General features: G+C 39.6%; 1 protein-coding gene across 15 annotated transcripts in view; it reads right to left on the reverse strand.

Annotated features, from left to right (window-relative positions):
* Window positions 1-12,287, reverse strand: part of APBB2 (amyloid beta precursor protein binding family B member 2) — a 169,610-nt gene that overhangs the window by 101,027 nt on the left and 56,296 nt on the right. For 8 of the 15 annotated variants that reach the window (XM_048302830.1, XM_048302833.1, XM_048302834.1 and 5 more), the window contains one exon: window positions 6,412-6,521. In XM_048302830.1, the coding sequence (XP_048158787.1) occupies window positions 6,412-6,457 (46 nt within the window). In that variant the 5' untranslated portion in view covers window positions 6,458-6,521. Of the gene's footprint in view, window positions 1-6,411; window positions 6,522-12,287 lie in introns of those variants that run through there. The other 7 variants (XM_048302843.1, XM_048302842.1, XM_048302839.1 and 4 more) reach the window with 1 other exon arrangement.

Below are 12,287 nucleotides of genomic sequence, written 5' to 3' on the forward strand. Positions count from 1 at the left end.
CAAATTCAATTTTCTCCCTTTAATTAGATTTCCCCCCATGTGTAGAATGGAACAGTTGGGTAGGCAAAACCAGTGTTGTCACAGCAAGAAGATGGAGTGTGTTTTATCTGTCGGCTACTTGTGAGCACAGATAATAAGACCTTCTGTCACTGGATCTATACATTCACAGTGACATTTGCTAAGCAAATGGCTGTAATTTTTCTAATCCCATTGCTTAAATTAAACTCATGAGCCATAACATTCTGCTTTTTTAACTCAATCTCTACAATAAAGCTTGCACTTTGGACTTATTTGCTAATTTACAAATAGCCCTACTTTTATAAATGCTAATACAGGGCACAAGCATAAATGTCATTCTCCCTTAAACAGGCACACAAACTCAGAAACTGTAACTTGAATTTCTGCAACTGAGATGACCAATAAAGCAAGGAGGACTTCCATATTCTACAGCTTCAATCTCAAGTGTCATCCACAAATATCTCTTTCCAAGACTGAAGGTAAACAATGTGTAATCAAAGCTGATCAGAAATACCAAAACAAAAGCAAACTGTCATACGAAAGAGAAAGTTAGGATAAGATGTCTCCGTGAAAAAACATAACCAAAATGCCTTCTAGGACAGGCAGCCTATACACATGCTTGATGGAGCATTAGAAAGGAATCAAGGGCCACAGATTTGGCACATAAAATGACTTGGACTGGTTCAGACTGATTTCAAACCAGGGATTTGAATTTAACTTTGATCATTTGTCAGTTCCTAAATCAGGAAGCAGAGCCACTCAAAATATGAGCGATTCTTTAACAGGGTTAGGAAAACCTACAAGGTCCAGCACCAGCCTTCCAGCTGTTTGAAAGAGCACTAGGCCAATCCCAAGCTCTTTGATCAGGTGACACAGGCACCAAAAGCAGGAAAGACACTAAGCACAGGTCACAGCACCAGTAAGAGAAGTAGGTAGAATGTTAACTGAGACCCTGTCAGGTGGTAAGTTCCAGCACAGATGCTGTGCTGGAAAAAGAAATAAAAATTAAACAGATTACTATCAGTAACCACCTCCCACACACCTTGTCTGCAGCCCTGCTATTTGCAGCTTGCAAACTCTCCCTGCTCCTGCAAAGCCTAGAAACAACGCTGCACACTCCTGAGCACAATCTGCTTCTCCAAGAACAACTAAATGCATGCACATAAATAAAGACATTTCAGCTTCCCTTTTTAAACTAATTTATTTTAAACTTCTGATGGCCTGGCATCATGATTTCACCTGCTATAACTGCACCTGCCCTCTGAACCACATATTATAAATTTATGGCTAGTTATACATTAAAGTTTTATCAACCAAGATTATCTGAAATGTTTTTATCCTCAGATTACCCAGACTGGTAGCAATAGTTTTGAGCCACCTATTTTTACTGCCTCATAGCTGAGATCTTAAAAAGCATTTGAAAGAGCATTCTACAGCAAAAATTGTTTTCTCTTTACTGTAAAGTTGTACTTAACATCAAATTAGACTCTAGAGATGAAAATTTGAAAATGAAAAAAATGGAAAACAATCTTTCAGTCGACACTCTACAACTCTATATGGAAATAAAGAATGAAAGTATGTGTCTATCAAAAGTATGAATATAAAGAAGACATATAATTTCATTAATTTCTAAGTGTTTGCAAATAATTTCAAATTGCTAACAGTTAGTTGAGACCAGTGACTAAAAATAAAAAGTCCAAGTCTCAGTCACAGGAAAGAGCAGTAGAGTGACAGCTTTTGCACAGTGAGACTATCAAGGCTCTCAAGAAAAGCAAATTAAGATTTTGCATGTTGAAAAGATTGTTTGTGTTCCACGTACATTAAAAACATTCTGTATCTCACCTCGGTACGGTTAGTATATATGTGCACTTTTAACTACATCTGCTAAAACTGTCTGAAAATTGGACTCACATGTCCTACCCACATATTCCTTGCCTCCAGTAACGGAACAGAGCTCAGGGTACATCAAACTAAAAAAGGTTCTCTACATTTCTAGTCATTTTTTCATCAAAGGCTGAAATAAAATAAGGCTCATTACACAAAGACATACATCTCAGCAAGGCTGAAAGTTCCCTGCAAAGCTACATGTTGTCTTCAACCAAACTTCAACAGGACAAATCAGAAATATTTCAAAACATACAACAGTTTATAAACCAAGTGTTACAGTACTGCTTAAGATGACAGAATGCCAAGAGATGACAAAAAGTCTACAGTATTATTACAGTACCCAACGTCATTATAGTACTAGAATACAGCAGTGACTTGAATCCCGGCCTGATGCAGCCAGCAGAGCTTCCAGAGAAGGCTGCTGTACTATGCTGAGAAACCTCCGCCCACAGCGCTCATAGATAAAACAAACCATGTGCTCGTAAATGAAAGCCAAGTATCATATTTGCTTTATGGGCCCCATAAACTAAATGGATCAATCCATAATAAAGTGGAAGGAGAACGTAACAGAAAAGCAACTGCACTTACTGGTATTTATTAATTACACTGAAGTGTGGCTGAAAGCAGATTCGGTTTCAACACTTGGCTGTAGAGGACATTGAACAAGTGGAAAAGAACAAACTACTAGTATTACTGGCCTGAACTGTAACACAGAATCCCGAGTTCTTGACATGCTAGCCAAAATTCTCTGTTCTTCTACAAACTCACAGATCTTCACAAGGCATTGAATACCAAAGGAACTAGAGTTTCTGTGAAAGGGGACAAACACACGATGCAAATCTGCTATCATGGTGGTTCTCCATGACCATAGGCAACTCCAGGTGGAATTACAAGGAAACAATCAGCTTCTATTTCTGATTCCCCCATGAAGAAGAAACAGACCTGTCAGGGTCCTGAGATAGGGCTACTATTTAATTATGCTAAGAAACAAATGCGTAAGTGACAATAGGCATTCAGAGTACTACACTCAGAGTTCCTAAAGAAAGCTTTTCATCTGCAGGCTCTGGGTCAGCTCCTATGTGCCAACATGAGCATGTGCTTTGGAGCTTCACCAGGATCACTCAAGAGGAAGATGAAGTTCTTGTGCCAGTCTCCACATAGTAAATGTGGAAAGGCAGAAACCCACACCAGAGAGGCTTTAACATAGAGAGCAACCCATGCCATTGGGTACTTCTGCAACTTCCACTCCATCAGTCATCTGCCTTTTCCTCAGCTATTATGTGGCGCTCTTAAAGAAACTTTACAGAAAAGTGTCATCTGCCCAAGCATGAGCCAAGCAGTGATAAAGCTTGAATCTCATTCACCAAGATGTCCTTCTCTGGAAAGAAAAGGTCAGGAGATACAGGGCAGGATTTTGCAGATGTAGAATTTTACTGACATGCTTCTACCAAGAGTTGCACAGTACATACACCTCTCCTCCTTTGGCTGAGGTGCCTCTTTGGGTCAGTTATCTGTTATTCTAGGAGCAGCTCCAAGCCCACAGAGGCACACCAGGATACATTTTTATACCAACTCATCTTGTGCTAATGGCAATGTAATTATCAGCACTGCTGCAAGACTGGAAGTTTAGGGTTCTTTCAGGGATTTGCTGTTATTTATAATGTCACCATTCTCACATTTGTTCCTTTATCTCACTGTAGTGAAACTCAGATTTTCCAGCAGTTTCATGAAACAACAGCTCCCTTGCAAGCTCAGTGCAAAGAAAGGCACAGTTGGGCATTCCTTGGGAAGCTGAATAGACAGAGGCAGAGCAGAAATTTCAGTGTTCCTCATGGGAAATAAAACCCCAAGTTTTAAAAAATCAACCCTGCTCTCTCTGCCCTCAAGCACTTTCATTTATTTATAAGGGCAGCATTACCATGGGAGATGATCATGAAGAACCAAGACTCAAATCTTTCCCATCTGCAGTCCAGGGGAATGCCATCTCACAAGGAATATTTCCTTTCATTGTCACCCTTGATTTATGAATGCTTCAGAAAAAGGGCATTTCCCAAAAAAAGTTTGCTTGGGACAAAAAAGTCACCCTCCACTAAAAAGTCTAAAGCAGCAGGCACCCGTTAAATTCACAGCTTTCCATTTTACAATTTAAAAACCTTGCTGTTTCTTATACATTCAGCACCTGTATAGGAAATATGTTTCCTAGCACTGGGCTTCAAATAAGCCATTTTCTATTTAAACTGTTACATGTTTCCATGAATATAAAACCTTTTGTTATTTTCATAAGGCCACACACTATTCTACCCACTAAATTTATTAAATCATTCAACAAAGCAGTCAATGCCATAAGTGGATGAAATATTACCTTACCATCAAAGATGCAACGCAGCTGCTATACTCCACACAGACCTAATTCTTCCCTTCACAGATTTATTTAGGTATATGTGTATGTACGGACAGAAAATAAAGTCAGGGAGTAAAGCCTAAGGCTGCACCAAGTCCTTGATGTACAACACTAAGATTGCAACAACTGTAAACATGAAATACAATAACTGAGTTGGTGCAATTACTCATTATTTATGCAAAGAACACAAAAGCGAAATCATGTGTTTTATCAGCACTTCCATCAAGATCTAATCTGTTATCAGAGATTTCATTATGATCCACATCTCCCAAATAGTGGGCAATTTTGATACCATTATTGCTGGATGTCCAAAACACATGTTACGTTAGGCACCAGGAAGCTGCACAAATCATACAGTAACAAAGTCAAGAAACAAAGAAAGTTTCCTGGCTTAAAGTTAAGGAAAAGGAAAAACTTAGCTTAACAAAAGCACAAAGCAGTCATGAAGTAGGTGTTTTGATATCCCTGTCCTCAAACTGAGGGAGTTCTGGTGCCAGTTGATTCTAACGCAAGTTTTGGCCCCGGCAGATGATGGGAGTCCCAGCGTTCACCCAAGTAAACAATTCCACTTCTTCATGCCAAAACTGTTCAACTAGACAACAGAAAAAGCATTTCAGGCTCTTCTGGTAAATATCTAATGGCCATTACTTGTTGTCTCGAAGCAGGAATGGATTTGATGAGATACTTCTACACCAGAACATTTTAAACCTCTGAGCTTCAAGCCTAGGCATGGGATGTGAATATCATGTCCTGCAGTACACCGAGAGGCCACGTTTGAAAGCTGGTGTCTAGATTTAATGCCAAGTGATTCAAACAGATCAGTCCAACTCAGTACTCCAGCACATGACCACCAAAGACCTGTCAAAACTGTAACAACCATTTATTTCCTCCATTGTACCATAGACAATATCCCTCAAAAAAGTCTTTGGACACAATATCTAAGTTGGCTCTAAAGCACCATTTTAAGACATATCTTTATGGCATCTATGAAAGTAAACATGCTTTACTACTTCCTAGGATTTAGCCCTGTGGTTAGGCAAAACCCCACAAAGTCAGGTTCTGAATGCAGGGTCTCACCATGCAGTTCCTCATGTCCAATGGCAAAGCCACCAGAGAATTCCCTGTCCTGCCACAGCTGTCAGCTCTCACTGCAGTTTACCACTTGCATCAACCAACGCAAGTATGTGCGGAGCTGGATGCCCGAAGTGGTCAGGGGTTTTAAAGGAGTCTTTTAAGGAACAGAAAGAACAGTACAGAAGTGAGAGCTTATTAAGCTGGCTTTGATGCCAAGAAAAGCCCTGGGAGATCATGTTCTTTTGCTACAGCAGAAGGAAGAGTGAATACAAAAGTTAACCTACGACAACTTCACCTCAGTAGCCTGAGGGATGAACAGAAAGTGCACAAGGACCAGCAGCAGACTTTTGGAGGTGGGGTGCTAGCCCACAGCTCTCCAAGGAGGTCACATCAGCTCACTTCCCATGATCTGCACTGTGGAACTGCTGCAGTGTGGTGGCTGATGGAAGGAGCAAGGTCATAAATTCTAGGAGCTCCCTTTTTGCACTTCTACAGAAGACAACCTTCAGTAAGAGATGATGCAATAAAATCCAATAGGATACAATTCAGAGGAAAAAAACAATGTGAATAATATTGAATTCAAAAATATAAATAATCTGAACTGGAGATGTTAGCTGCAGTTCGAAGCAATTGAAGCTATAGTGCAAAGTGACATTTTAGGTTGAGCTCAAGTAGCTTGTTAATTTGAAGGTATCTGGTATTAAAAGCCTGGGATGGAAGGGAAGAGGAATAGCAGCTAACCATAGAACTCCATAATAAATGAAATTGGAGACCTTGAACACAGCTCAAACCACAGCACACTGCAGTAGATCTGGTCAAGTCACACAGCAAGCCAGTTTTTAAAGTTCTAGAAAGCACCTTTGCAGTTTAAACATAAATCAATATACTTACTATTTGGGTACACACACAGAAGGGCTGGCATCGATTAGAATATGTCAGCATTCTTTATAAATACTATTTCAAAATTTATAGGCTTAGCAGCCTTCAAAAGTAATAAAGCAACAAATAAATTAGAGCGATTGCATACATACATGAGCTGCTTGGCCGATAGTGAGCCCCTGGGTACCGCCTGCCCATAGTGCCAGTCAGCACATTACCACACGCTGTCAGCTGCTTCCAAAGTACAGATCGAAATTCTTAACTGAGGGAGAAGAAAAAAAAGTGAAGATTTAGTACAACAGCTGTATCTTTTTCATTAAAATGCTAATGACCCCTACAAATTCCACGATAACTACATCTATAAATTATTCATAGTCATGTTGTCAGAGGAGATGAACTGTTGTGCTATACATGCAGCACAAATTTATTATTGGTGGTTGGCCTCCATTAATAAGCTCACATAAATTTTGAGGCACAAAGAAATCTCAGGTCATACAGTGGCTTCTTTTGGCCCATGACAGAGATAGAACAACAAACACTGCAAGAAAGAGCTTGCTATTGGCTTTTAATAGAGATAGCCAGTAGGTGAGATTTAAAAACTATGTTTGTCCTAAATTTTGTGAAGCAATCATTAAGCAATCATTTATGAACATTTTACTATAGAAGCAAAACTTACCCGTGCTACATAACACTGATTGCTTTGTTCTGTTCTATCCAGCAGTGTCTTTACAGGAATGCAGGCTATTAACCCATGTACCAATTTTCTTGCACTATCAAATCCCCAAGCAAACAAAAAATTGCATGGCATATCTTACAGTCAGTTTGGAATAACAAATCCAAAGTCTTAACTGAAATGCTATTGAACCTGTCAAATAACTAGTACAAAATGTTTTAGTCTAAAAGCAAGTCCCATTGGTTTTTTTCTTTGGTGTAGAATTTTTTACTAAAATATGACTTTCAGTTGCTTTTCAGCTTTACCTTTTTCTTAGTTTACCTGAATAGCCTTCATATTCCCAGACATGTACCAATACATATTGAATGTTAACCACACCATTTGTTAAGATACATTCCCTCTTATTTCATTTTCTCCCTTGCTGGAAACACCAGGAAAAGCAACAAATTCTGAGGAGTGTTTTTCCTTACTCATTAAGGATTTTTACTGTCTCAGGCTGCAGCTACAAGCACAAGCTGGTTCTATCCAGGAAATAAAGAGAAATATCAGGACACAGACAAAATAGCACTGCACTGAAACTGGCAGATAGCCCCAAATCTTCAGACATGTCAGTTCCCTCACTGAACACAACGCTAGCTTATTCCTGAGTTAGACAAGCCTTTTATATATACTGGCATCCGTGCAATTCTCTGGTGAGCTGGTCTGGGAGCCAACACAGCTGAAAACTCCAGACATATTTTCAGTCAGACTAGGCTGCTGAACTGGCTCATGGTGGTTGCACAAGTATTGGTAGCTAGTGAGAGCAAGTGGAAAGAATGGGACCATGGCAGCCTGAGCTTAAAATGACTTTAAATGTAATTGCATACCATTGCTACATAGCCTTTGTAGATTACTTCTGAAACAGCCACCTATAAGGCTGCATACCTGACAGTCCAAAAAACAGGTAAAGATCTCCATTGTTTTCCAAATCAGTGCTGACAAAGCATGTCCTGTTCAACTCCCCTCGATGGGGAAAGTTCAGTGAATCAGTGAGACAGTACTCTCTTGCCACTAAAAGAATTCTGGCTGTTAAGATGAAAAGAGAGTGGTATGCAGTAAAATTAACATTCAGCCAAAAACCCCTGCATTTCTTTTGCAGGACAATATGGGACAACTCCTTGCCATGGGTCAAACAGACCTTTTCAAGTTTTTTTGGTGGCCTACTAGTTCAATACAATGTAAAGTTGCGCAAGGGAAAAACCTGCAGGTGGCTGCTTTCCCTTTCCTGTTCTGTAGGAATAAAACTAAAAATACATATTTATTTATTGAAAAAAATTAAGTCGCTCCTCACCCCAAATGGACCAAGTTTGTAATTCATAACAAAATACAAGAGAACAGTCTTTAGCTGTGCAAGGATTAGAAAATAAAATTACTGAGGGGAAAACAAAAACTGTAACCAGATGACAGTATTTACAATTCTTTTCCAGAGCTTGCGAAAAGAGTTTGATCATATGTATGTATGGAGCTGCAAGATTATTCATTTTTCATAAATGCATTGTTGTCTTTCTAAAAGGTATACACTTTCCCAAAGCAATAACACTCACTAAATTTTATCAAATGTCTACAGTTAAGACAGACTATTCCTTCTCTACCTAGCACCACAGTATTAAAGGGGGCCTTCTGCACCATACCATAATAAAAATCCTAGCAAATAAAAATTAAGAATCCCAAACCTTACAGTCATGCTCTCAAACAGCTGAACTATAGTACAGCATGGTTCTCCTGAAGTAGTGCGCCCAGGCTGGGAACAAACCACTCTTGGCAGAGGTCAGGACACAAAGGTATGGCCATTTTAAAATATCACATTTTAAAACTCCATAAATCTCAGTGGAAAAGACAACATAAAGATAGATTCTCATTATAGCAAAGGTTTCATCAGTTACTGCATAAAATGTGACCTTCAAAGATTTACAAGATGGATTAAAGCCAACTATGAAAAGTCAATTAAGAAGCAAGTGTCACACAGCAAGTGAAGTTAAACTGCTCCACAAAATAAAAGTGATATTGGGTTGTATGTACCAGAGAGGACATACTCAGATCAAGACAAATGAAGATGCTGCTTGGGTTTGGTTTTGGGGGTTTTCTCTGTTGTTTTTTGGTTTCTGTTTCGTTTTGTTTTGTTTTTCCTTAAGAACCATCTTTGAATTGTGACCAGAGTAGCCAAAGCGACCTCCCCTTTCTTTAAGCACATCCACTCACAAATTTTAGTCTCGGGGGGATTTCTGCTCTTCAGCAAGCTCAGGGAAATCTCACAGAACTGTGACCGACCTTGTTGGTACCCAAATGCCATAGCTAAAGCATCTGAAAATTAGCCCTTATTTTCCACATACATCCATGAGACTGATAAACAAAATGGAAGGGGTTCTCAAACATTGCTTTTGAAAAATTCACATATCATGCATGTACAGGTTTGGGTTTGGTTTTGTTTTTAATTGTAGGTACAACTTAGATATCCACAACTCCACATAAATCTGAGTTAAATCTGAATGTACCTAGTAAGTCAGATCAGGTCTTCGTAATAGTTTTTAACCTGCTGGCTCACATTTGTTTTGTAACAAATGTGTTTCTTAACAGCTTTCTGTGGCTTGTTGTTTATTATGGTACTGCAAATTTGCTTTAAAAATGTTTTATAGTGATTTTTCCATCTTTATAGTTATAATTTAAAACTACATATACACAAATGGACAGATAGCCTTATGGCTTCTCTTCAAGAAATAACTTGATATAGCTCTGCCTGAAGATTTTGTGTCCCTTCCCAATAATCTTCCCTGATTCTCTTCAGGTGGTCATCCATGTTGGAACCCTGAGCTTGTGAAGAAGAAGGAAGAAGAAAGAAGAAGAACTAACCTACACCCCAAATCCTCCATTTCGTTACATACTATATCCCAGAAACTTAAATTTTCTACATCTCTACATATTCCACCCAGTGATATAACTTTAATTACACAGCAACAATCTCAGTGCTATCACATAATTTGGGAAGTTTTTCCCAAGGCCTCAAGTCAAATGCAGTGCGCTTTTGAGGATCACTGACTGTCAGCACTGAAAGACTGAAATTCTCTGAACCCAGGGTTCCAACACATCCCCACACTGCAGCAGTTACAGAGAACCATGGAAACAAAACCTGAGCACTAGCACTGCATACCTGCTACCCAGGGAGCACCTGAAAGCTCTTCACCTCAGGCCAAGTCCCTTTTAGGAGCTGTGGTGACAGAGCTACCAGCCACTCATCATCACACACAATGAGGACATACATCATCTTGGAAAGAGGCCGCCATGACTTTCAACTGAGACTGTCATCTTCCTAAGCCATTTTCTTTACAGAGCTTTTCTTGCAACTTGTCCACATTTCTTGGGTTTTATGACAGCCACATAAAACTTAATTTTACTTGTATTCATCTTTTGATACTATGAAAAAAACCCCAAAAGACAAACTAAATTCTGGTATTCTTTGTGATTTTTTTTTTCAATGAGTCAAACCAGGAGTTCTGTCCATACAGCAGGCACACAGAATCCAGTTTGCTTGAGCTAATTCCCTTTTGTTTCAGAACAAACAATGCATAGTCCAACCTCCATACTATTAATGGCCATTAAAGCTATTTTGTGCTTCACCCAAATTTATTTTTTCATGCTTGCTGCTGCTTATGAGGTCAGCTGGCTCCTTGACCTTCCCTGGTTCTCTACAAGCAACATTTGCTATAAATACATGTGTGTTCAAACAAAAACATAGGTACCTTCATATTGGCTGCTATAATCTCATACAACAGATTGCACCAGCAGACCTACCCTCACATGCCCAAGAAAAAGGATATGAAAAAAGGAGATGACTGCAAATTAGCTACAGGAGTCATCCAAGTGTGACTGACTACATCACTCAACACTCACAAGGAACAGCTACAGTGTGGGGAAAGAAAAGGTTATTGCACGATGTTTCTCAAGGGACAGCTACTCAAGAAATCACACTCCAGCACACTCTGTGTGATATTCTGGCAAATAAACCAATTCTACCTTTAAAGTCTTGCTTTGAATACTAGAAAATAGGTCTGCTAAGGAATGGGTAAGAGGAATGCTGTGCATTGTTTGAAAAGCACACACAGGCCACAGATCCTATACAAAATAGATCCAGTACAGCCAAGGGTTCAGACACTGAAAGAGGCTAATCTAGGAGGAAAAAAAATTAAAACTCAGTCTGTAAGACTGGTGGATAGCTCATTTTAAGAAATCACAATTGAATATACACACAAATTTTGTGTACATATTTGCATATATAACACAAATTTATTGCTTTTCACTTTGCCTGCATTCAAAGTAGTGACTGGCAGCATCACCTGTTAGACAACAGTAGGAAAACACAATTCAAACAAGCAAGCAAAGTGCGAGCCAGGCCATTAGGAATTTGTGCTGCTGATTTCTGGAGGTACCTACAGAGACAGCACTTTCATTTTCTGTACTTGGAACAGCTACTGGACATGGATCTCTCAAGTCAAACTGCCTCTTGGAGAAAGTACAATGTTGTCTACTAGCCACATCTCTTGTATCATTGCATGTGTGACCTTTTTGGAGGTCATCAACAATTCCTAACCATTACTTTCATCTAGTAACTACCAACATTTTTTAAAAATACATATTTTCATTTCAGGAAGGTTTTTTCCCAAGATTTCTGTTACCTAAGAGACCTTATCTGTCCTTCCAGTTTTGTCTGGCAGCACTCACATCAAGGAGGTTATGCTCTCCCCTCCACCTGCCTTTGCTGAGAGGCACAGAGCCACCCTGCTTTCCAAACTACTCACTCCCTGTCATCTCCACTTGCTGGCGCAGGATTAAAGTTTTCCGGGAACCGGAAAGACAAGCACAATCCCACAGACAAGAGGATGTCCTGCCCGCACTCCCGCCCTGTCACATTTTCTATGGTTTTACCACACATGGACCTAACACCAGACAGGCTCAGATATCTGGAAAGTCCTGTCCTGCCCAGAAAGTCTGGCAACTCCATCATTTCTCCTTCCAACAAATTCTCACTACTCAAATTCTTGTTGCATGCAGACATTCTTGCTTGCATTTCTCTGTCTTCCATACTTCTTGGCTGCCTTTGTGCTTCTAATTTCTCCCTTAACAAGTTTTGATTTGGATGCTTTCCCTCTTCTCCATATTTGATGGGCTTTTCTTTTCCTTGGTCATCGTTCCAGGTACTGTGTCACCCACCTGCCTCGTTTAGGTTTCCATACACCCTGTGGGGATGAATGTTATTATTTCCCACTCTGTTCTGGAGGATATCATCACTGTTAATCACTTGAACAAAACTCCTACTGTTTAAGG

The sequence above is a fragment of the Corvus hawaiiensis genome, chromosome 5 (genome assembly GCF_020740725.1).
Source record: "Corvus hawaiiensis isolate bCorHaw1 chromosome 5, bCorHaw1.pri.cur, whole genome shotgun sequence".
Lineage (NCBI taxonomy): Eukaryota > Metazoa > Chordata > Aves > Passeriformes > Corvidae > Corvus > Corvus hawaiiensis.